At 66.3% G+C, this 24544-nt stretch overlaps 1 protein-coding gene across 1 annotated transcript; it reads right to left on the reverse strand.

Annotated features, from left to right (window-relative positions):
* Positions 1–2622: 2622 nt before the first annotated feature.
* On the reverse strand, positions 2623–23557 carry STRIP1 (striatin interacting protein 1). The gene is made up of 21 exons (XM_054176550.1): positions 23432–23557; positions 21223–21292; positions 19916–19990; positions 18376–18510; positions 17204–17324; positions 16442–16510; positions 14713–14819; positions 14008–14135; positions 13213–13395; positions 12084–12301; positions 11401–11466; positions 11197–11260; positions 9564–9635; positions 9241–9315; positions 8573–8670; positions 7889–8015; positions 6726–6826; positions 6552–6618; positions 4894–4998; positions 3973–4177; positions 2623–2910 (listed from the first exon to the last, which is right to left on the reverse strand). Exons 1-21 carry the CDS (start codon positions 23555–23557, stop codon positions 2663–2665), a joined length of 2460 nt encoding a protein of 819 aa, XP_054032525.1. The 3' UTR covers positions 2623–2662.
* Positions 23558–24544: the final 987 nt, after the last annotated feature.

Here is a 24544-nt window from a genome sequence, read left to right on the forward strand (position 1 = left end):
ACCTTCAGCCAGTGTGACCCCCCCCTCACCACCACATCCCCAGCCACTGGGACCCCCCTTTCCCTCCCCAGATCTCCAGTGATCCCCCCCCTCACTACAGCACCTTCAGCCAGTGTGACACCCCCCCCCCCCCCCATCCCCAGCCACTGGGACCCCCCTCTTCACCCCCAACATCTCCAACCAGTGACACCACCCCCCCCCCAGCATCTCCAGCCACTGGGATCTCCCCCCCTCCAACCAGTGACCCCCCCCCCTTCACCACCACATCTGCAGCCACTGGGGCCCCAACTGCCCCCCCCCCCCAGATCGCCAACCTGTGACCCCCCCCTTCCTCACCACATCCCCAGCCAGTGTGACCCCCACCTTCACCCCCAACATCTCCAACCAGTGACCCCCCCCCCCTCACTACAGCACCTTCAGCCAGTGTGACAACCCCCCCCCCCATCCCCAGCCACCCCCCCCCCCTTCACCACCACATCTGCAGCCCTGGGACCCCTCCACCCCAAGCCCAGGAGCAGGCTCCCCCCTCGCTCCTGCTCACCCCAGCCCCAGGAGATGCCACCACGAACCCCCTCCCCCCCCAGCAAAACCTGGGATCCCACCTGGCCCCCAGCTCGATGCTTGAGGTGGGGGCAACCTCAGCTGGGCACCACAGATGCCACCCCCCAGGCACCCAAGCTGCTGCTCCACCTCAACACCCCCCTGCCCCCCACCCAAGGTTCCATCCCAACAAGCCCTGGGAGGATGTTCCTCACCCCCTGGGCTCAGCACCCTTGCCCAGGCTGGGTGCCCACCCCCCTAGGATGTTCCTCACCCCCTGGGCTCAGCACCCTTGCCCAGGCTGGGTGCCCACCCCCCTGGGATGTTCCTCACCACCTGAGCTCAGCACCCTTGCCCAGGGTGGGTGCCCACCCCCCTAGCAGGATGTTCCTCACCCCCTGGGCTCAGCACCCTTGCCCAGGGTGGGTGCCCACCCCCCTAGGATGTTCCTCACCCCCTGGGCTCAGCACCCTTGCCCAGGGTGGGTGCCCACCCCCTGCCCAGGACCTCTCCTGCCTCTTCCACCCCCCCAGGCAGGGCTGGGGGTGGATTTTGCTCCTTTTGAAGCAATAAAGCTGAGTTTGAAGAAGTTCTGCCCCTGCTCAGCCCAGCTGGGAAGGTTTGGGGAGTGAGGTGTGATGGAGTCCCCCTCCCCCCAGCCTGCCTTGGCTCACACCTCAGCCCCCACCAGCACCACCCCTGGGGCCTGGGGGGTGGGCAGAGAGGGCAAGGAAAGCACCCAGTGGGTGCTGCTCGCTGGGGGAGGAGGTCAGGGTGCAGCAGGAAGGACCTTGGAGGGACTGCTGGGCTCTGGCTTGAGGTCACCACCCTCTTGTCATGGCTAGGAGGGAGGGGGGCAGGATGGGTCCCCACAGCTCAGCTCATGGGCTGGGGGCTGGGCAAGGGCAGGCAAGCAAGGAGGGAGGAGGAATTGTTTGGGTTGGAGAAGAGCTTTCAGCTCCTGGAGTTCAGCCACTGCCCCAGCACCACCCCAGGGCCCTCAGCACCACAGCTCCAGGGCTCTGAAACCCCTCCAGGGGACTCCACCACTGCCCCTGGGCAGCCTGGGCCAGGCCTGGGCAAGCCTCAAGGGGCAGAAATTGTTCCTCATGGCCAACCTGAGCCTCCCCTGGGGCAACCTGAGGCCATTGCCTCTTGTCCTGTGCCTTGGTCCTTGGGAGCAGAACCAACCCCCCCCCTGGCTGCAGCCTCCTCTCAGGGAGCTGCAGAGAGCAATGAGGTCTCCCTCAGCCTCCTCTGCTCCAGCCTCAACCCCCCCAGCTCCCTCAGCTGCTCCTCCCCAGACCCTTCCCCAGCTCTGTTGCCCTTCCCTGGCCCTGCTCCAGCCTCTCAATGTCCTTCCTGGGGTGAGGAGCCCAGAGCTGAACCCAGCACTCAAGCTGTGGCCTCCCCAGTGCCCAGCCCAGGGGCACCATCCCTGCCCTGCCCCTGCTGCCCACCCCACTGCTGCCCCAGGCCAGGCTGCTGGTGGCCTCCTTGGCCAGCTGGGCACCCCCTGGCTCCTCTCCAGGGACGGGGACCCAGGGGACAGGGCCACAGAAGCAGCCCAGGCACTCAGCTCAGCTCTCAGCACGGATCTTTGTGTACAGCTCGCCCGCGCCACCCAGCGGGGCAAAGGGGTACTGCAGCCCTCCCCAGCTCCTCCACCGCCCCCCACCCCCTCCCCAGCACCCCCGGGGCCCTGTCGCCGTGTCCCCAAGCGGGGCCCGGGGGAACAGGGGGGACACAAACCGTTTGGCTGCCACAGCAGCTCCGTTGGCTCCCTCCACCCTCTTCTGTCCCACTCCCCCTTCTCCATCCCAGCTGGTGGGGGAGAGGGCAGGAGGAGGGCGACGGTGGTGCCACCCCCACAGGCATCACGCAGGGGGGCACACGCGGGTCGTGTCCCCCCCCCCCTCCTCCAACCATCCCCAACAGGAGGCTTCCAGGTGGCTGTGGCCTTCAGCCTCAGCTCAGGCACAGCCTGGCAGGAAGCAGGAGGGGGAGCAAGGACAGTCTCTGAGTCAGGACCCCCTCCCCATACACAACTCCAAGCTTCCCCAAGCAGGGCATCCGCTGCCCCTTCCCAAAGCAGCCCCCTCCCCCTCCGTCCAGCCACCCATCACTGCAGCAGCTCCTCCCAGGAGATGGGGCGGGAGAAGACCTCTCTCTCCAGCCAGAGGTCGTAGTTGAGCTGGAAGTCCTCGGGCAGCTCCACCCGCTGGCCCAGCACGCTCTGCAGGCAGTTGTCCACCGGCAGGAACTCCGGGTTGCCGTGGCCGCGGTCGTAGCGCCGCGCGTTGAAGCGCTCGATGCTGGCCCGCAGGGCGCACTCCTCCGCCTGGAAGTCCCAGGGGCGGGCGTCCAGGTCTGGGCAGAGGGGGCAGCGATCAGGCAGGCAGGGGAGAAGGGGAGGGGGAGAAAGGGGAGAAGGGGAGGGGGAGAAAGGGGAGAAGGGGAGGGGGAGAAAGGGGAGAAGGGGAGGGGGAGAAAGGGGAGAAGGGGAGGGGGAGAAAGGGGAGAAGGGGAGGGGGAGAAAGGGGAGAAGGGGAGGGGGAGAAAGGGGAGAAGGGGAGGGGGAGAAAGGGGAGAAGGGGAGGGGGAGAAAGGGGAGAAGGGGAGGGGGAGAAAGGGGAGAAGGGGAGGGGGAGAAAGGGGAGAAGGGGAGGGGGAGAAAGGGGAGAAGGGGAGGGGGAGAAAGGGGAGAAGGGGAGGGGGAGAAAGGGGAGAAGGGGAGGGGGAGAAAGGGGAGAAGGGGAGGGGGAAGGAGAAGAAGAAAAAGGGAAGAAAGGTTAGAAAGGACCTTTAAGATGACCGTCGAGTCCAACCGGCCGGCCAGGGGGGCGGATCGAGCCAGAGGGGGCGGGGACGCGGCCGGCCAGGGGGGCGGGGGACGCGGCCGGCCAGGGGGGCGGGGACGCGGCCGGCCAGGGGGGCGGATCGAGCCAGGGGGGGCGGGGACGCGGCCGGCCAGGGGGGCGGATCGAGCCAGAGGGGGCGGGGACGCGGCCGGCCAGGGGGGCGGGGACGCGGCCGGCCAGGGGGGCGGGGACGCGGCCGGCCAGGGGGGCGGATCGAGCCAGGGGGGGCGGGGACGCGGCCGGCCAGGGGGGCGGATCGAGCCAGAGGGGGCGGGGACGCGGCAGGCCAGGGGGGCGGATCGAGCCAGAGGGGGCGGGGACACGGCAGGCCAGGGGGGCGGATCGAGCCGAGGGGGCGGGGACGCGGCCGGCCAGGGGGGCGGATCGAGCCAGAGGGGGCGGGGACGCGGCCGGCCAGGGGGGCGGATCGAGCCGGGGGGGCGGGGACGCGGCCGGCCAGGGGGGCGGATCGAGCCGAGGGGGCGGGGACCGGGTAGGTGACGGGGGGCGGGGACGCGGCCGGCCGATGCCGGAGGGGTCGGCAGGCTCCGCGGCAGCCCCGGGGCCGCACCGTTGCCGTAGGCCCAGTCGTCGTTGAGGCGGTGCCGCACTTTCTGGTAGATGGCTGACATGGTCTTCATGTTGCTCTTCCTCCACTGCCGGCCCAGGTACTTGGTCTGCACCTTGAGGAGCTTCAGCACGTAGAGCTGCATCATGGCCTGCTTGACCTTCAGCGCCCGCTTCAGGATGGGAGCAGACTTGAAGACCACCAGCATCTGCAGGGACAGCAGGGGACAGTCACAGCCTGGCCGGGCTCGAAGGAACCTTGCAAGGGCATCCACTCCACGACCTCCCTGCACTCAGATCTTAGCCTCACTGAATCACTGAATGCATCAGGTTGGAAAGAACCCTTGGAGGTCATCTTGTCCAACCCCCTGCAGCCAGCAGGGACAACTTAGAATCACTGAAAGCATCAGGTTGGAAGGAACCCTTGGAGGTCATCCTGTCCAACCCCCTGCAGCCAGCAGGGACACTTGAGAAGTAACCCCTGGAGGTCTTCTTGTCCAAGCCCCCTTCAGCCAGCAGGGACAACTTAGAATCACTGAAAGCATCAGGCTGGAAGGAACCCTTGGAGGTCATCTTGTCCAACCCCCTGCAGCCAGCAGGGACAGCTTAGAATCACTGAATGCATCAGGTTGGAAGGAACCCTTGGAGGTCATCCTGTCCAACCTTCCTGCAACCAGCAGGGACATCTCCAACTCCATCATCTGTACCCAGATCTTCATCCCACCCTCCTCATCCGGCGCCCACACCCTGCAGCGTTCCCCTTCCCTCTCCCGCCTACCCTCTCTCCCCTCCCGCTCCCCCTCGAGGTCTGGGGGGCTGCCAAAGGGGCACCCCGAGGGATCCACAGCCCCCTTCAGGCAGGCCAGGCCCCCTGTGAGAGCCCAGCTGAGCTGGGCTGAGCCCCAGGGGCTTCCCTGGCCCTCACCATGGTGCGGGAGTGCTTCCACTTGGTCAGCTTGTTGAGGATGCGCAGGAGGTTGATGCAGGAGAAGAGGTTCCGCCAGCAAAACTGGTTGTTGTCTCCTGCCTCCTGCAGGGAAGCACAGGCAAGGCTCAGGCAGCTGGTGGCCACCCCAGGGCTCACAACCCAGGCCAGGTCCTCTTGAGGTCCTTATCAAGGATTTGGGTGAGAAGATTGAGGCACAACTCTGTATGGCTGCAGGCGGCACCGAGCTGGGTGGCAGTGAGGGAGCTGCTGGAGGGGTGCAGGCTCTGCAGAGGGACCTGGCCAGGCTGGACCCAATGGGATCAATGGGACCTGGCCAGGCTGGACCCAATGGGATCAATGGGACCTGGCTGGGCTGGACCCAATGGGATCAATGGGACCTGGCCGGGCTGGACCCAATGGGATCAATGGGACCTGGCCAGGCTGGACCCAATGGGATCAATGGGACCTGGCCAGGCTGGATCCATGGGCTGAGGTCAGTGGGATCAATGGGACCTGGCCAGGCTGGACCCAATGGGATCAATGGGATCTGGCCAGGCTGGATCCATGGGCTGAGGTCAGTGGGATCAATGGGACCTGGCCAGGCTGGACCCAATGGGATCAATGGGACCTGGCCAGGCTGGACCCAATGGGATCAATGGGACCTGGCCAGGCTGGACCCAATGGGATCAATGGGATCTGGCCAGGCTGGATCCATGGGCTGAGGTCAGTGGGATCAATGGGACCTGGCCAGGCTGGACCCAATGGGATCAATGGGACCTGGCCAGGCTGGATCCATGGGCTGAGGTCAGTGGGATCAATGGGACCTGGCCAGGCTGGACCCAATGGGATCAATGGGACCTGGCCAGGCTTGATCCATGGGCTGAGGTCAGTGGGATCAATGGGCCCTGGCCAGGCTGGATCCAATGGGATCAATGGGCCCTGGCCAGGCTGGATCCAATGGGATCAATGGGCCCTGGCCAGGCTGGATCCACAGGCTGAGGTCAATGGGACCTCATTGCTCTCTACAGCTCCCTGAGAGGAGACTGGAGCCAGGTGGGGGTTGGTCTCTTCTCCCAAAGAACAAGTAACAGACAAGAGGCAATGGCCTCAGCTGCCCCAGGGGAGGTTCAGGTTGGCCCTGAGGAAGATTTTCTTTCCCATGAGGGTTGTCCAGGCCTGGCCCAGGCTGCCCAGGGCAGTGATGGAGTCTCCACCCTTGGAGGGGTTTCAAAGGTGTGGAGCTGTGGTGCTGAGGGCCATGGGGTGGTGCTGAGGGCCATGGGGTGGTGCTGAGGGCCATGGGGTGGTGCTGAGGGCCATGGGGTGGTGCTGAGGGCCATGGGGTGGTGCTGCCCTGGCAGCTCAAGGTTGGACTCCATGATCTGAAAGCTCTTTTCCAACCCAAACAACTGGATGATTCCATGGCTCTGTAAGATCAGAGCAGGGATGAGCAGAGGTTGCTCTGCTCTGAGGTCCCTCAGCCAAAGAGGTCATGCAGGCAATAAACATCTGCCAGCCCCAAGCAACCCTCCAAAGCACCAAGGGCCAAGCACAGGAGTGCTGAGGATCCCAGGGGCCCTGCTGCCTCCCCACACCCATGGTGCCCCCAGGATGCCCCTCGGGTGCCAGGAGCTGGCAGAGAGGAAGGCACTCACCAGGCTCTCAGCAGTCAGCTCTGGCAGCTCATGCACCACACAGTATGGATAGTCCAGGACTGAAATGCTGCAGGAAGGAGAGGAGATGTCCAGCTGCTCCCCCACAGCCCACCTGCCCCCCACAGACCAGCCAGGGAAGGGGACAAAGCAAGCAGGGCTCCCCCCTTCCACTACCTGTTCTTGGCAGTGATGTAGGACATGATGTTCTGGTTGAAGAACTTGAGGATGAGAGGGATGCAGTTGGCAAAGACCAGGTGCTGAGCCATGTACTCAAACTGGGGAGAGAGAGCAGTGAGCAGCAGGCCCCAGAACAGGGGAGAGGCTGAGCTGCAGGAGAGCAGCCCCAGGGAGAAGGACCTGGGAGTGCTGGGGGACAGGAAGCTGGGTGAAGGGGCAGAGGGCAGCCTCAGGCAGTTTGCTGCTGATCCAAGGTGGGAGCAGTGGGGACAGCCCCCCAGGGCTGTGCTGACACTGAGAGCTGGCCAGGCTGAGAGCTGGGGGAGAGAGGAAGCTGAGCCAGGGCAAGGGCAGGGAACTGCCCCTGGGCAGCAACAACCTCCTGCAGCAGCACAGCTGAGGGGGGAGCTGCTGGAGAGCAGCTCCAAGGAGCAGCAGCTGGGAGTGCTGGGGGCCAGCAAGGTCCCCAGGAGCCAGCAAGGAGCCCTCATGGCCAAGGAGCTGCAGGGGGTCCTGGGGGGCATGGAGAAGAGTGTGGCCAGCAGGGCAGGGGAGGCTCTGCTGCCCCTCTGCTCTGCCCCAGCCAGGCCACAGCTGCAGCCCTGGGGCCAGCTCTGGGCTCCCCAGCTCAGGAGGGACAGAGAAGTGCTGCAGAGAGCCCAGGGGAGGCTGGGAAGCTGCTGAGGGGCCTGGAGCAGCTCTGGCAGGAGCTGAGAGCCCTGGGGCTGAGAGCCTGCAGCAGAGCAGCCCCAGAGGGCAGCTGAGCAATGCTCAGCAAGAGCTAAAGGAGCTGTGGGGGGCAAGAGGCTGGGGCCAGGCTCTGCTGAGTGCTGCCCAGGGCCAGGCCAAGGGGCAAGGGGCACAGAGTGGCAGGCAGGAGGTTGGAGCTGAGCAGGAGGAGAAAGTTGTTTGGGGTGAGGCTGCTGGAGCCTGGAGCAGGCTGCCCAGAGAGGTTGTGGAGTCTGCTGGGGTGGAGACTTTCAAGCCCCACCTGGATGTGTTCCTGGGTGACCTGGCCTGGGTGACCCTGCTCTAGCAGGGGGATTGGACTGGATGATCTCCAGAGCTCCCTTCCAAGCCCTCTGTGCAGAGGGAACCACCCTGGGTCCCCTCCAGCCCCTAAGCCCCATGCAGGGTGGGCAGAGCCTGCCCCAGCTCACCTGGTAGATGTGATTGAGCTTGAAGTGCTTGAGCAGGAGCAGCAGCACAGCAGAAATGGCTTTGACAATGATCTCCTTGTGCCTGTTGACATCCACCCCCAGCTTCATGCTCTGCAGCACCGTGGTCCTGAGGGGCACAGAGGGATCTGTGGGCTGGGGCCAGTGTCCACACCTTGCCAGTGGACAGTCCTGCCATGCCCTGGGCTCTCAGCAGCCAGCTCCAGCAGCTCAGCACAGCTCCTGTCCCACAGCACTGAGCAGATGATGCTCAGGGCACCCAGGAGGCCTCAAGCCCAAACCACACCACCCCAGGGGCCTGGCTCCCTCCCATGCCCACCCTTCCCCTCCCCTCCCTTGCCCCTCCCCTCCCTTCCCCTCCCCCTCCCTTCCCCTCCCTTGCCCTTCCCCCCCCTTCCCCTCCCTTGCCCCTCCTCTCCCTTGCCCTTCCCCTCCCTTGCCCCTCCTCTCCCTTCCCCCTCCTCTCCCTTGCCCTTCCCCTCCCTTCCCCCTCCTCTCCCTTGCCCTTCCCCTCCCTTCCCCCTCCTCTCCCTTGCCCTTCCCTTCCCCCTCCTCTCCCTTACCCTTCCCTTGCCCCTCCTCTCCCTTGCCCTCCCCCTCCCTTGCCCCTCCTCTCCCTTGCCCTCCCCCTCCCCTCCCCAGCCCCAGCTCCCCCTGCTCACTCACGGCATCTCCTCTGGCAAGACATCTGCCAGGATGTTGATGGAATCAGTCTTGGCTTTGGAGGTTGGGGCTGCAGCCAGGAGGATCTTCAGCAGGGCAATCTGCAGAGAAGGGAGAGGTGGAGCTGGAGCAGCCAAGGGCCCCAACTCCCACTGCAGGAGGCAGTAACACAACCCCAGAGTGGTTCAGGTGGGAAGGGAGCTTCAGAGCTCCTCCAAGCCCAACCCCCTGCAGCCCCCAGGGACATCCCCAGCCCCACACAACCCGCCCTGCACTGCTGCCAGCCATGGGACAGCTCCCAGCTCTCTGGGCAGCCTGGCACAGGCTCTCCCCAGCCTCAGCACCAAACATTTCTCCTTCTCTCCACTCTCAGTCTGCCTCTTGCAGCTCCAAACCCTCTCCCCTCGGGCCTGGCACAAGTGGGAGATGCACCCACGGGGAGGGAAGAAAACCTGGGTGGAGTCCCCATCCCTGGAGGGGTTCAAGAGGGGCTTGGATGTGGCACTTGGTGCCATGGGTTCAGGAGTCAGGAGGTGTTGGGGGCCAGCTTGCACTTGATGGTCTTTGAGGCCTTTTCCAAGCTGATTCTATGCTCACTGGAAGTGGATGGAGCAGCGGAGGGAAGCCCCCAGCACCGAGCCCAGGGCCCAGCCCCAGTGCCCCCAGCTCACCATGTACTGTGGCAGGCTGGGCAGGAGGCCCTGGTACAGGATCTCTGCAGGGACTTGCTCCACTTCTTCTTCCCCCTGGTGCCAGGAGAGAGCAGAAAGCCTCAGAGCAGGAGCTCCCACCAGCACCGTGGGTCTGGCTCAGCTCCACCTCTCGGGCAGGACACAACCTGCCCAAGGCCTCCCCCACCAACCCCCCCACCCTCTGCCCCAGCCCAAGGAGTGACTTCCCCACCTCCTCAGCTCAGCAGAGCCAAAAACACCCTTGGGGGGGGACCAAATGGCCTCAAGGCCAGGAGCTTGATCCCAGCCTCCTCTGCACTCACCCCAGAGAACGGGGAGCGCAGGTACTCGTCCTCCATGTGCACCTGGACCTCGGCTATGGAGGTGTACTTGTGCTGCAGGAGACAGCAGAGGGTCACCCCAGGGCCACCCCATGCTGCCACCACCTTCAGTCCCTCCAGGACCCTCTGCTCCCCCTGCCCCAGAGGCCCCAGGCAGGGTGGGGGCAGCTGGGACGACCCCCAGGAAGAAAAGGCCGAAGGCAGTCAGGAAAGGGGTGGGAAATGGGGAGGAGGAGCAGAGGCTGCTCCCAGCACAGGGCTGGAGTGAAGGGCAGAGGGGCCAGGCCTTGGCCACAGCAACCCCAGGCAGTGCCACAGGCTGGGGGCAGAGTGGCTGAGAGCAGCCAGGCAGAGAGGGACCTGGGGGGAGTGGGGGACAGCAGCTGAACAGGAGCCAGCAGTGTGCCCAGGGGGCCAAGAAGGCCAAGGGCAGCCTGGCCTGCAGCAGGCAGAGTGTGGCCAGCAGCAGCAGGGAGCTCATCCTGCCCTGTGCTCAGCACTGCTGAGGCCACAGCTGGAGTCCTGTGGCCAGCTCTGGGCTGCTCAGGTCAGGAAAGAGGTTGAGCTGCTGGAAGGTGTCCAGAGAAGGGCAACAAAGCTGGGGAGGGGTCTGGGGCACAGCCCTGGGAGGAGAGGCTGAGGGAGCTGGGGTTGCTTAGCCTGCAGGAGAGGAGGCTCAGGGGAGACCTCCTTGCTCTCTGCAACTCCCTGCAGGGAGGTTGGAGCCAGGTGGGGGTTGGGCTCTTCTCCCAGGCACCCAGCAGCAGAACAAGAGGACACAGTCTCAAGCTGTGCCAGGGGAGGGTTAGGCTGGAGGGGAGGAGAAAGTTCTTCACTGAGAGAGTTGTTTGCCCTCGGGATGTGCTGCCCAGGGAGGTGGTGGAGTCCCCATCCCTGGAGGGGTTTAGGAAGAGCCTGGCTGAGGCCCTTGGTGCCATGGTTGGGTTGATCAGATGGTGCTGGGGGAGAGGTTGGACTTGCTGAGCTCTGAGATCTTTTCCAACCTGGTTCATTCTATTTTATTCCATTCCATTCCATTCCATAATGGCTGCAGGGGGGTTGGACTGGATGACCTTTGGAGGTCCCTTCCAGCCCAGCCCATTCCATGATTGTGCTGCTAACCCTGGGCACAGCACTGTGGAGCAAGGAGGTGTTTGTGCTGATATAAAGGGTGGGGGGCAAGAGGAGGGGGTCAGGCCCTCAGGCTCCTCAGGTCAAGAGAGACAGAGAAGTGCTGGAGAGAGCCCAGGGCAGGCTGGGAAGCTGCTGAGGGGCCTGGAGCAGCTCTGGCAGCAGCAAAGGCTGAGAGCCCTGGGGCTGAGAGCCTGCAGCAGAGCAGCCCCAGAGGGCAGCTGAGCAATGCTCAGCAAGAGCTAAAGGAGCTGTGGGGGGCAAGAGGCTGGGGCCAGGCTCTGCTGAGTGCTGCCCAGGGCCAGGCCAAGGGGCAGTTCCCTTTCTCTCTCCTCCTCTACTCTGAAAGGACAAAGCCAGTAAGGAAGGGGGTGGGAGATGGGCTGAGGCCATGGGAGAGGGGCCAGGAAAAGGCAGCCCAGGCCCTGGTGGGGGCAGGGGGGGTGGGCAGCAGGAGCTGGAGGGGCTCCTGCAGGCAGCTCACCTGCTTCAGGGTTCGGATGCTCTCGTGGATGGGCCTGGGCAAGCCAACCACGGTGTTGGTGTCACTGCAGAGAGGGGGAGAAGAGGCAGGGGCAGAGCTGAGCCACCAAGCCAGGGGGAGGGGGCCAGGGAGCAGGCAGAGGACTCCTGTGGGGCCAAGCAGAGGGCAGCAGCAGCCCCCAGCTGCCCCCAGGGCTGCGCCCACCTGCCCAGCGTGTAGCCGATGAACTTGCTGCGGCTGGACTCCAGGAACATCTCAATGTCCTTCTCCCTGCAGGCAGGGGGCAAGAGGGAGAGTCACAGCCCCCTGAGCCTCCCCAGCCCTGCAGGGAAAGCCTCCTGCCCAGGGCAAGGGGAGGGGGCTTAGCCCACCCCCACCCCAGCCCAGCCACCAAAGCGACCACTGGCTTCACCACAGCATCCTCAGCATCTCCCCCAGACCCCTGCTGAAGCTCCCCACAGCTAACAGCCTCCAGCTCCCTCCAGGGCCTCAGCACCTCCCCCAGACCCCTGCTGAAGCTCCCCACAGCTAACAGCCTCCAGCTCCCTCCAGGGCCTCAGCACCTCCCCCAGGTTCCTGCTGAAGCTCTCCACACCTAACAGCCTCCAGCTTCCTCCAACTCCTCCAGGACCTCAACATCTTCCCTAGGACCCAGCTGAACTTCTCCAGGGCCTCAACATCTCCTTGAGGTCCCTGCTGAAGCTCTCCACACCTAACAGCCTCCATCCTCCTTCAACCACTCCAGGACTTCAACACCTTCCCTAGGACCCAGCTGAACTTCTCCAGGGCCTCAACCTCTCCCCCAGGTCCCTGCTGAAGCTCTCCATAGCTAACAGCCTCCATTCTCCTCCAACAGCCTAAGCCAAGGCCTTGCCCCATGGACTCACCGGACCTTGGGGGCCCAGGGCAGGCCTTTGGGGCAGGTGATCCTGTCACTGGGGGGGTGCTGGGTGGGGGGGGGCATCACTTCATCCCTCTCCAGGGGGAAGGTCTCTCCCTCCAGGCTGCTGTCGTCGTCGTTCTCCTCCTCCTCCTCGCGGGAGTCGTCGGCCTTGTAGGGGTCTCGCTCGTTGAAGGCATCCAGGTTGTCCTGCTTTATCAGGGCCTGCAGGGAGGGCAGGCTGCCAGGGGAGCAGCTGGGGGGCACCACTCAGAGCCCACCTGCAGCACTGCCTCCAGTTCTGGAGCCCCTAGCCCAGGAAGGATCTGGAAGGGCTCCAGAGCAGGGCCACGAGGAAGAGCAGAGGGCTGGAGCTGCTCTGCCCTGCAGACAGCCTGAGAGAGTTGGGGTTGTGCAGGCTGCAGAGGAGAAGGCTCCCAGGAGACCTCCTTGTGGCCTCCCAGGAGCTGCAGGGGGCTGCAGGAAAGCTGGGGAGGGACTTTGGAGGGGGTCAGGGAGGGATAGGGCTGGGGGGGGTGGAGCAGAATTAGAAGTGGGGAGCTGGAGATTGGCTGTGAGGAAGAAGTTGTTGGCCAGGAGGGTGGTGAGAGCCTGGCACAGGCTGCCCAGGGAGGTGGTGGAAGCCTCCTGCCTGGAGGTGTTTGCAGCCAGGCTGGAGGTGGCTGTGAGCAACCTGCTGTGGTGTGAGGTGTCCCTGCCCATGGCAGGGGCTTGGAGCTGCCTGAGCCTGGAGCTCCCTTCCAGCCCTGCCAGTTCTGATCCTCTGTGTGGGGATGCTCAGGAGGGAGGATCCCAGCACCACTCAGGGATGCTCAGGATGAGCTCATGCCTGGAACTGTGCAGGGATGCTGGGGATGAGGGATCCCAAAGCCATGTGGGGAGGCTGAGGATGGGAGGCTGGGGGCCGGGCAGGGATGCTGAGGCTGGGGGCCGGGCAGGGATGCCGAGGCTGGGGGCCGGGCAGGGATGCCGAGGCTGGGGGCCGGGCAGGGATGCTGAGGCTGGGGGCCGGGCAGGGATGCTGGGGATTAAGGGAGGGGCTGGGAGCTGCAGGGAGCCATCCAGCAGGGGGGGAGGCAGCGTGAGGCAGGCTGCAGGCCCCCTGCTGCCCCCACCTTGTGCTCCCTGCGGCCTCTCTTCTGCTGCTGCTCGATGAGGTCGGAGGCGGAGGCCGGGGGCGAGGCCGCCCGCATGCTGCGGATCACCTTGATGCTGTCCTCCGGCAGGGGGGGCAGCCCCAGGACCTCCCTCTTCTCTGCCTTCATGCTCTGCAGCTCCTCAAACCCCCCCAGGGTGCACTGCAAGGCAGCAGACAGCACCCTGAGCCCCAGGGAATCCCCCCCCACCAGGGAGCACCAGGGGAGGGCTCCTCTGCCTCCCCCTGCCCGAACCTGCTCTGCAGGAGGCCAAATCCTGGCCCCAGGGGGGGACCCCCGAGCTGCCTGGGCCCCAGGGGGGGACCCCCGAGCTGCCTGGGCCCCAGGGGGGGACCCCCGAGCTGCCTGGGCCCCAGGGGGGGACCCCCGAGCTGCCTGGGCCCCAGGGGGGGACCCCCGAGCTGCCTGGGCCCCAGGGGGGGACCCCCGAGCTGCCTGGAGCCCTGGAGCTGTGGTGCTGAGGGCCAGGGGGTGGTGGTGGTGCCCCTGGGGCAGGGCTGTGGTGCTGAGGGCCAGGGGGTGGTGGTGGTGCCCCTGGGGCAGGGCTGGCTTAGGGCTTGGCCTCCAGGACCTGAGAAGTGGTTTGCCAAGCAGAGCACTTCCCTGATTCCCTCCCAGGGCACAAACTCCCTGGCTGAACACCAGAGCAGCAGGATGGAGCAGTTCCAGCCAGCCTCAAGGGCAGAACTTCCTCCTTCTGCCCAAAGTCAAAGCAGAAGACCCCTGGCAGCACCCCCCAGGGGCTCTCCTCACCAGCACAGTCTTCCAGAGCAAGAGCAGAACCTTCTTCATGGGGAAGTGTGGAGCATGGCCACTGCAGAACTTGGTCACCATCCCAAAGAGCATGACAGAGAAGGGCTCATTGTTGTACAGGGGAGCTCCTGGAAGCACACAGCAGCGTTGGCCAAGGCATTGCTGGGCCCTCTGCCCACCCCAGCCCCCACCCCCACCCCCTGCACCCTCCCAGGGCCTCTGCAGGTTCACCCTCCCTGGCTCCAAGATCCTCCTCTCACCCCAGACAGCTCCTCTCTTCCTTCAGGGTTCAGCACCAGGCTTGGCAGAGTTACATCATGCTTGGACTGACCTTTTCCTCTGCTCCCTCCTTGCTCCACCAGCAAGGTTCAACCTAGCAGAAGCTAACCCAGGGCTGCCAGCCTCCCTTCACCCCAGCCTGGAGCCAAACCCCTTTGCTCTCCAGCCTTGGAAATCTCCATCCCATCCAGCTGGAAGCACTTGGTCCTCACCCCAGACAGCTCCTCTCATCCTTCAGGGCTCAGCACCAGGCCTGGCACAGTCAGATCAAGCTTGGACTCATCTTGAAGGCTCAACCTAGCAGAAGCTAACCCAGGGCTGCCAGCCTCCCTTCACCCCAGCCTGGAGCCAACCCTCACCTCCCTCTCTCTGCTGCCCAGCCCTGGGCACCTCCCTGCCATGCAGCTGGAGGCCCCTGCTGCTCACCCAGCTCTGCCCTGAATGTCTGCCTGATGCTCTTCCACTCAGGCTTGTCCCCCTCGGCCTCCTGCCGCACGGTCTCCACGATCAGGTACATGATGTTCAGCAGCACCCTGCACACAGACCCAAGGCCCAGATGAGCCAGGGAGCTACCCCCACCCCTTCCCAGGGCTGTGGGAAGAGGGTGGATGGGCCCAGAGCACAGCTGGGCTCCGTGCAGCCCAAGAGCTGGGAGCTCAAGCAGCAGGGCAGAGCTTGCTGCCTGCATGGCCCCAGCCAGCCCCACACAGGCTGAGCACCAGGGACCCGGGGGAGGGGAGGGGGGGGGGGGCGGGGAGGAGCCGGGGGGAGGATCTGCAGCAGGCTCTGAGGGGGAGCTCGGAGGCAGCTCGGCCTCGACGCCCTCCAAAAGCCCTTGCCCGAGCCAAAGCCTCCAGAGGGAGGACTCTCAGCACAGCTGAGCTGGGCGAGGGGTCTCTGGGGGGGTTGCTGGGCAGGGCAGGCAGGGGAGGGGGCTGGCTGAGGCAGCCCAGCAGCAGGGGCAGCCTGGCGGCAGGGGGGCAGACCGTCGGCAGGCCCAGGCAGCCCAGCGGCAGGGGCAGGCAGCCCGGCGGCAGGGGCAGGGGCAGCCCGGCAGCAGGGGCAGGGGCAGGGGAAGCCCGGCGGCGGCAGGGGCAGGCCCAGCCCGGCGGCGGCAGGGGCAGGGGCAGCCCGGCAGGGGCGGCAGGGGCAGGGGCAGCCCGGCAGGGGCGGCAGGGGCAGGGGCAGCCCGGCGGCAGGGGCAGGGGCAGGGGCAGCCCGGCGGCAGCCCGGCGGGGGCAGGGGCAGCCCGGCGGCAGCCCGGCGGGGGCAGGGGCAGGGGCAGCCCGGCGGCGGCAGGGGCAGGGGCAGCCCGGCGGCAGGGGCAGGGGCAGGGGCAGCCCGGCGGCAGGGGCAGGGGCAGGGGCAGCCCGGCGGCAGGGGCAGGGGCAGGGGCAGCCCGGCGGCAGGGGCAGCCCGGCGGCAGGGGCAGCCCGGCGGCAGGGGCAGCCCGGCGGCAGGGGCAGCCCGGCGGCAGGGGCAGGGGCAGCCCGGCGGCGGCAGGGGCAGGGGCAGCCCGGCGGCGGCAGGGGCAGGGGCAGCCCGGCGGCGGCAGGGGCAGGGGCAGCCCGGCGGCGGCAGGGGCAGGGGCAGCCCGGCGGCGGCAGGGGCAGGGGCAGCCCGGCGGCGGCAGGGGCAGGGGCAGCCCGGCGGCGGCAGGGGCAGGGGCAGCCCGGCGGCGGCAGGGGCAGGGGCAGCCCGGCGGCGGCAGGGGCAGGGGCAGCCCGGCGGCAGGGGCAGGGGCAGCCCGGCGGCGGCTGCAGGGGCAGGGGCAGCCCGGCGGCAGGGGCAGGGGCAGCCCGGCGGCAGGGGCAGGGGCAGCCCGGCGGCAGGGGCAGGGGCAGCCCGGCGGCAGGGGCAGGGGCAGCCCGGCGGCAGGGGCAGGGGCAGCCCGGCAGCAGGGGCAGGGGCAGCCCGGCGGCAGGGGCAGGGGCAGCCCGGCGGCAGGGGCAGGGGCAGGGGCAGCCCGGCGGCAGGGGCAGGGGCAGGGGCAGCCCGGCAGGGGCAGGGGCAGCCCGGCAGGGGCAGCCCGGCAGGGGCAGGGGCAGCCCGGCAGGGGCAGGGGCAGCCCGGCGGCAGGGGCAGGGGCAGCCCGGCGGCAGGGGCAGGGGCAGCCCGGCGGCAGGGGCAGGGGCAGCAGCAGGCCCAGCCCTACCTGAGGTCGGTGCTGTCGGCCAGGGAGATGGCAGGCTTGCGGACGGCGCTGCTGCAGGCGGCGCTGTTGCTGCGGGGAGGGAGCGCGGCCTCAGGGGGGGACCCCGGGGACAGGCTGCCCCCAGAGCCCCCTCCCCAGCCCCTGGGCCACAGGGCGGCAGCGAGGGCTGCACCAGGAGGGAGGTGGAAGGCTGCAACGGGAGGTGGTTGGGGTCCCAGCTGCGGAGATGTTCAAGGGGAGGCTGCAGAGGGCTCAGCCTGAGGGCACAGCCCTGGGAGGAGAGGCTGAGGGAGCTGGGGGTGATTAGCCTGCAGGAGAGGAGGCTCAGGGGAGACCTTCTTGCTCTCTGCAACTCCCTGAAGGGAGGTTGGAGCCAGGTAGGGGTTGGGCACCCAGCAGCAGAACAAGAGGACACAGTCTCAAGCTGTGCCAGGGGAGGTTCAGGCTGGAGGGGAGGAAGAAATTCTTCCCAGCCAGAGGGATTGGCCCTGGGGATGTGCTGCCCAGGGAGGTGGTGGAGTCCCCATCCCTGGAGGTGTTCAGGAAGAGCCTGGATGAGGCCCTTGGTGCCATGGTTGAGTTGATCAGGAGGTGCTGGGGGCTGGGCAGGACTTGGTGAGCTCTGAGCTCTTTTCCAACCTGGAGAACAGGGCTGGGGAGGAGCAGCTGAGGGAGCTGGGGGTGCTGAGGCTGGAGGGAGCCCTCCCTGCTTCCCTTCCAACCCAAAGCCTCCCCCCAGCCACCCCCAGCCACAGGACTCACTCAATCTCCATGTTCAGCAGCTCCACCAGAGCATTGAAGGTGCCCACCTCCAGCAGGAGGAAGATGTTGTACCTCATCCAGGCCTGCACCTCAGCCTCTGAGCCACACTCCCCAAAGGTGCCTGCAACAACAGCCTGGCTGGCTCCCACCCCCCAGCAGGGCAGCCCAGCCCCCAGCAGGGCCAGCCCAGCCCCCAGCAGGGCCAGCCCAGCCCCCAGCAGGGCCAGCCCAGCCCCCAGCAGGGCCAGCCCAGCCTCCTCCCACCCCCACCAGAGGAATTCCCAGGGGGAGGAGGGGGGAGTGAAAAGCTGTCTCCATGTGACCCTTTAGCTTGAGGGGAGACCCTTAGAGCCTGAGGGGAGACCCTTTAGAGCCTGAGGGGAGACCCTTCTGGCTGCCCACAGCTCCCTGAGAGGAGGCTGGAGCCAGGTGGGCTTTGGGCTCTTCTCCCAAGGAGCAAATGATAGGATGAGAGGAAACAACCTCAGGTTGCCCCAGGGGAGGTTCAGCTTGGCCATGAGGAACAATTTCTGCCCCTTGAGGCTTGCCCAGGCCTGGCCCAGGCTGCCCAGGGGCAGTGGTGCAGCCCCTAACCCTGGAGGGGCTTCAGAGCTGTGCTGCTCAGGGACAGGATTTAGTGGTAGGCTTGGGGCTTGGGCTCTGCTCCCAGGGAGCAAGCAACAGAAGGGGAAATGGCTTCAAGTTGCCCCAGGGGAGGTTCAGCTTGGCCATGAGGAGCAATTTCTGCCCCTTGAGGCTTGCCCAGGCCTGGCCCAGGCTGCCCAGGGGCAGTGGTGGAGCCTCCATCCCTGGAGCTGTGGTGCTGAGGGCCCTGGGGTGGTGCTGCCCTGGGGCAGGGCTGGCTTGAGGCTCAGCCTCCACCACCTGAAAGGTCTCTTCCCACCTAACCCAACTGCATGGTTGAGTGGGAAGCTGGCAGTGCAGCTTGGACTCCAGGGCCTCAAAGCTCTCCCTCCAAGCCCTTCACCATTCCCTGCCTCCAGCCTCTGAGCCCCCAAGGAGGACCTGGGGCCAGCTGCGGACACCCCGGGAGCCACAGCAAGGCACCAGGAGAGGACCTGCAGCACTGGGGACAGCCTCCAAGCCAGGCCCCAGAGGGAGCCATGGGGAAATGAAAGGGAGAGGGGGTGGGGAGAGGAGCCTGGAGTCACCTTGGGCCACGTAGAGGATGGCTCTGGCGACCCTCAGCCTCCTCTCCCTGGCGGTGACCTCCAGGCCGTCCAGCAGCCTCATGGCGTGGGTGCGGTGCTGCCTCCTGTCCAGCTCTGTCCACTGCTGCTCCCTCACTGCAAAGGCAAAGGGCAGGGAAGGCTGAGGGCCACCTGGGCCCAGCCCTGCACACCAGCCTGGACAACCCCCAGGGGGCTAAAAGGGTCGAGGGCAGCCTGGCCTCCAGCAGGAAAGAGTGTGGTCAGCAGGGCTGGAGTGAAGGGCAGAGGGGCCAGGCCTTGGCCACAGCAACCCCAGGCAGGGCCACAGGCTGGGGGCAGAGTGGCTGAGAGCAGCCAGGCAGAGAGGGACCTGGGGGGAGTGGGGGACAGCAGCTGAACAGGAGCCAGCAGTGTGCCCAGGGGGCCAAGAAGGCCAAGGGCAGCCTGGCCTGCAGCAGGCAGAGTGTGGCCAGCAGCAGCAGGGAGCTCATCCTGCCCTGTGCTCAGCACTGCTGAGGCCACAGCTGGAGTCCTGTGGCCAGCTCTGGGCTCCTCAGGTCAGGAAAGAGGTTGAGCTGCTGGAAGGTGTCCAGAGAAGGGCAACAAAGCTGGGGAGGGGTCTGGGGCACAGCCCTGGGAGGAGAGGCTGAGGGAGCTGGGGTTGCTTAGCCTGCAGGAGAGGAGGCTCAGGGGAGACCTTCTTGCTCTCTGCAACTCCCTGCAGGGAGGTTGGAGCCAGGTGGGGGTTGGGCTCTTCTCCCAGGCACCCAGCACCAGAACAAGAGGACACAGTCTCAAGCTGTGCCAGGGGAGCTTCAGCCTGGAGGGGAGGAAGAAATTCTTCCCAGCAAGAGAGATTGGCCCTGGGGATGTGCTGCCCAGGGAGGTGGTGGAGTCCCCATCCCTGGAGGTGTTCAAGAGGGGCTTGGATGTGGCCCTTGGAGCCAGGATTTGGCTGTCAGGAGGTGCTGGGGGACAGCTTGGACTTGATGATCCCTGAGGTCTCTTCCAACCTGACTGATTCTATGGTACTATGACTCACTCCCTCTCATCCTATCAGCACAGGAGGAGCAGAGGGCTGGAGCTGCTCTGCCCTGCAGACAGCCTGAGAGAGTTGGGGTTGTGCAGGCTGCAGAGGAGAAGGCTCCCAGGAGACCTCCTTGTGGCCTCCCAGGAGCTGCAGGGGGCTCCAGGAAAGCTGGGGAGGGACTTTGGAGGGGGTCAGGGAGGGATAGGACTGGGGGGGATGGAGCAGAACTAGGAGTGGGGAGATGGAGATTGGCTGTGAGGAAGAAGTTGTTGGCCAGGAGGGTGGTGAGAGCCTGGCACAGGCTGCCCAGGGAGGTGGTGGAAGCCTCCTGCCTGGAGGTGTTTGCAGCCAGGCTGGAGGTGGCTGTGAGCAACCTGCTGTGGTGTGAGGTGTCCCTGCCCATGGCAGGGGCTTGGAGCTGCCTGAGCCTTGAGCTCCCTTCCACCCCAAGCCCAGGAGCTGCCTGTCCCTCCCCTGGGGGTGGGGAGCAGGCCAAGGGAAGTCTCTTACCATGGATCCTGAAGTCCTCCTCGAAGCACTTGCGGTTGAGCAGGAACTCAGGGCCCTCTGTGTAGCTGTAGAGCTCTGCCAAAAGAGCAGAGAGAGCATCTCCAAGGCCCTGCTGCAAGCCAGCACAGACAGCCCAACCCTGAGCACAGAGCTGCCAGGGCTGGAAGGGAGCTCAAGGAACAACTTCTTCCTCACAGCCAATCTCCAGCTCCCCACTTCTGGTTGTGCTTCCATCCCCCCCAGTCCTGTCCCTCCCTGACAGCCTCAGAAGTCCCTCCCCAGCTTTCCTGGAGCCTCCATTCCCAGCCTCCCTGCCCAGCTCCCAGCCTCCCATCCCCAGCCTCCCCACATGGCTTTGGGATCCCTCATCCCCAGCATCCCTGCACAGCTCCAAGCTCCCCATCCCAAGCATCCCTGTGCAGCTCTGGCATTCCCTCCATTCCCAGCCTCCCTGCTCAGCTCCCAGCCTCCCATCCCCAGCATCCCTGCAGGCTGCTGGGATCCCCCATCCTCAGCCTCCCCACATGGCTTTGAGATCCCTCATCCCCAGCATCCCTGCACAGCCCCAGGCATGAGCTCATCCTGAGCATCCCTGAGTGGTGCTGGGATCCTCCATCCTGAGCAACCCCACACAGAGACTCACAGAGCTGGCAGGGCTGGAAGGGAGCTCCAGGCTCAGCCAGCTCCAAGCCCCTGCCATGGGCAGGGACACCTCACACCACAGCAGGTTGCTCACAGCCACCTCCAGCCTGGCTGCAAACACCTCCAGGCAGGAGGCTTCCACCACCTCCCTGGGCAGCCTGTGCCAGGCTCTCACCACCCTCCTGGCCAACAACTTCTTCCTCACAGCCAATCTCCAGCTCCCCACTTCTAGTTCTGCTCCATCCCTCCCTGACCCCCTCCAAAGTCCCTCCCCAGCTTTCCTGCAGCCCCCTGCAGCTCCTGGGAGGCCACAAGGAGGTCTCCTGGGAGCCTTCTCCTCTCCAGCCTGCACAACCCCAACTCTCTCAGGCTGTCTGCAGGGCAGAGCAGCTCCAGCCCTCTGCTCCTCCTCCTGGCCCTGCTCTGGACACCTTCCAGATCCAACCTCCACCTCCCCACTTCCAGTTCTGCTCCACCCCCCCCACCCTCCCCAGAGCCCTATCCCTCCCTGACCCCCTCCAAAGTCCCTCCCCAGCCCCAAACCCCCAAGCACAAGAGCTGAAACCACAAAGAGCTGCTGGGGAGGTAGCCAAGGTTGAGGGGGGGAGCAGAGGCTGTGCTGGAGCTGCTCTCTGCTCCCCCCCCAGCAGGAGGACTTCCCTCACCTGAGAGCTCTGCTGCCCACTTGTCAGTGTCTGCATACTCAAACTCCAGGTCTGGAGACTCTGAGTAGCCCTTGGGAGGCCAAAGGAAGGAAGGAGAAACAAAGTGAAACCAAACCCAACCCCCAGATCACTCCCAGGGCAGCATTTGCTGCCAGGCAGAACAAACCCAACTGTCCCCCACCACAAGAAACAGCCTCAGGAGGGTCCCCAAAGTCACCTCAGCCCCCTGGAGAAGCCAGGGACCACCCCAAAACCTCCCTGCAGCAGCAGCAGCTGTGAGCAAGGCAACCCCCAGCCCACCCCCCTGCAGCACTCAGCCACTGCTGGGCCCAGCACAAAGCCTCCCCCCAGGACTATCAGCTGGGAGTTGGTTGACTTCCCTGGGGGTGGGGAGCAGGGCTCAGAGCTCAGCTGGCTGCCCCAGAGGCAGGGAGACCTCAGGTGGGCACCAAAAGAGGGGGCTGGGGGCTCCCCAGCAGAGGGGGGAGAGGAGAAAAGAGCTGGGGAGGGGGCTGGGAGAGGCTCCCCAGTTCTCCAGGCTGAGCCAGCAGCACCTGGGGGGGATTTGGGGGGCTGGGAGATGCTCCCCAGGCTGAGCCAGCAGCAGGGGGGGATTTGGGGGGCTGGGAGATGCTCTCCAGGCTGAGCCAGCAGCACCTGGGGGGGATTTGGGGGGCTGGGAGATGCTCCCCAGGCTGAGCCAGCAGCAGGGGGGGATTTGGGGGGCTGGGAGATGCTCTCCAGGCTGAGCCAGCAGCACCTGGGGGGGATTTGGGGGGCTGGGAGATGCTCTCCAGGCTGAGCCAGCAGCACCTGGGGGGGATTTGGGGGGCTGGGAGATGCTCCCCAGGCTGAGCCAGCAGCACCTGGGGGGGATATGGGGGGCTGGGAGATGCTCCCCAGCTCCCCAGGCTGACACTGAGCTCCTCAGAGCCCTCTCCTGTCATTCCTCATGCAGGGAAGTGGATGGCTCTGGGGCTGCCCCAGGCATGAGGCAGCATCTGGAGGCCACCACAGAAGAGCCCTGGGATGAGGCAGCTCCCCTCAGAGCCACTCAGCCCTCCTGCTGTCACCAGAGCTCAGAGGTGTCCCCCCCCAGGAGCTTGGTGGCTCCAGGAAGGGTTGGTCACCCTCAGCAGAGCCAGCCCTGGAGGGAGCAGCCCTGGAGGGAGCAGCACAGGAAGAGCAAGCTGGACAACCACCCAACCCCCACCACCACCCCAGGGCTGGCTGTGAGGAGCAACCCTGAGTGGTTTGGGTGGGAAGGGATCCTCAGAGCTCCTCCAACCCAAGCCCTGCAGCCCCCAGGGCCATCCCCAGCCCCAGCAGGCTGCTCCCAGCCCCACACAACCTGCCCTGCACTGCTGCCAGCCCTGGGGCAGCTCCCAGCTCTCTGGGCAGCCTGGCACAGGCTCTCCCCACCCTCAGCACCAAACATTTCTCCTTCTCTCCACTCTCAGTCTGCCTCTTGCAGCTCCAAACCATCTCCCCTTGGCCTGGCACATCAAAACTCTGTCCCCAGCTTCCTTCTTGGCTCCTTTAAGCCCCTGACCTGAGCAGGCCTGGGACTGGGGTGACCACAGCCAGGTCCACCTGGGAGCCCCGGGACTGAGCCACTCTCAGCCAGGTCAACGCAGCCCAGACGCAGGGAGGAGAGGAACAGGAGCCTGGCACTGACCCAAGCAGGCTCCAGGCACAGCTGGCACCAAAGCAGCCTGGCAGAGGAAAGCCTCAGCCCTCACATCCCCGCGGCTCAGGTGCCAGGGCAAGGCAGAACCGAGCCCAGGAGACCCGGGACCGACGCAGCGGATCTGCGGCTGGGGAAGCAGCTGGGCCGGGACCGGCCCCGGGGCAACCGGTACCAAGGAACCAGGAGGAGGAGAAAGCAGCTGCTCCCGGACCAGCCCTAAGGGGACCGGCACCAAAGAACCGTCTCCGGGGCGCGGGAGGGTGGCAGCCCCAGGCCCTGCCCCGGCGGAAGCGCTACCGAAGCACCGGCTCCGGGGCGGGGGTGGGGAGCCACTGGTCCGGGAGCAGCCCGACGGAGGGCGGAGCCCAAACACCGCTGGGGTCAGGCCAGAAGCGGAGGGCGGAGCCCACCGGCAGCGCCGGGGCAGGCCCCGGGCCCACGGCGGGGAGCACAACGACGCGGCCCCGGCCCGCCCCGCCCCCCCCCCGCGGAGCCGGGCCCGGCGGCAGCGGCGCTGACCTCGGAGTCCTTGCGCGGCGGGCGGCCCAGGTCGCGGGCCTTGCCGGGCGGCACCGGGCCGCCGCGGGCCTTGTTGTTAGCCGGGAGCGGCCCCGGGACGCCGCCGCCGCCGCCGCCCGGCTCCATGTCGGCCGCGCTGCGCCGCGCCGAGCTCTCGCGAGGACTCACCCCTCCTTCTCGCGGGAGCGGCAGGGAGAGCCGGGGCAGCGCCGCCGCCATGTTGGGAGTGGCACCGGGAGGGGTGTCGGTGTGGGGCTGGGGCAGCAGCTGCCGTGTGGATTCAGCCGTCGGCCCCGCCGCGGCGGCCGCGTCACCGCCCAGCCAGCGCCGCCCGCCCCCGGTGGCCACGGCCGCTGCGGCACCCGGCCGGACGGCGAGCTCCGCCCCCGCGCCGCCATCTTGGGTGCGGCGCGGCGCTGGCCTCCGCCATGTTGGGAGCGGCACTTCCGCCTCCACTGGCCACGGGAAGGAGAGGCGCAGCCGGGTGAGGCCGCCATGTTGGGAGTGGCAGGAAGGGGCAGGGCTGCAGGGGCCAGACCCCAAACCGAGGGGTCTGGAACCAGTGAACCTTCAAAGCAAGGGGCCGGGGGGACTCACACCCCAAAGAGAAGGGGCCCGAAAGGCCTCGGAAGAGTGACAGACCCCAACAAAGAGGCCTTTAAATGATAACTGTGAAGACCTAGAGGGGCCAGAAGTCATCAAACTCCAAAGTGATGGTGGGGCTTCATCAGGCTTAGAGGGGAACCAGACCCCCCCGGAGACACCTGATGGGGTTTAAGACACAAATTAAAGGGCACAGAGGGACTTGGATAGCTCAGACCCCAAGGAGCCTGATAGAGCCTCCTCGACAGGGGAACCAGATGGGGTTAAACCCCAGGTGAATGGACTCAAGGGGGGTCCAAACCCCGCCAAATCCAGGCTCTTGGAGATGTTCAGAGGTCCTGGGGGAGTTCAAAGCTCATCTTGAAGCGGCCAAAGGTAGATCCCAGCCTTTCTCCTGGGCTCAGATGGCACTCGGGGTCCCCAGGGATCGCACTCACGCTCGCTACTACATAAACTGCTCACATGAACACGGAGTTCTCCCCCAGCAGGGTTGCCAAGGGCTGGCCCAGG

This window comes from Dryobates pubescens, chromosome 35, assembly GCF_014839835.1.
Source record: "Dryobates pubescens isolate bDryPub1 chromosome 35, bDryPub1.pri, whole genome shotgun sequence".
Taxonomy (NCBI): Eukaryota; Metazoa; Chordata; class Aves; order Piciformes; family Picidae; genus Dryobates; species Dryobates pubescens.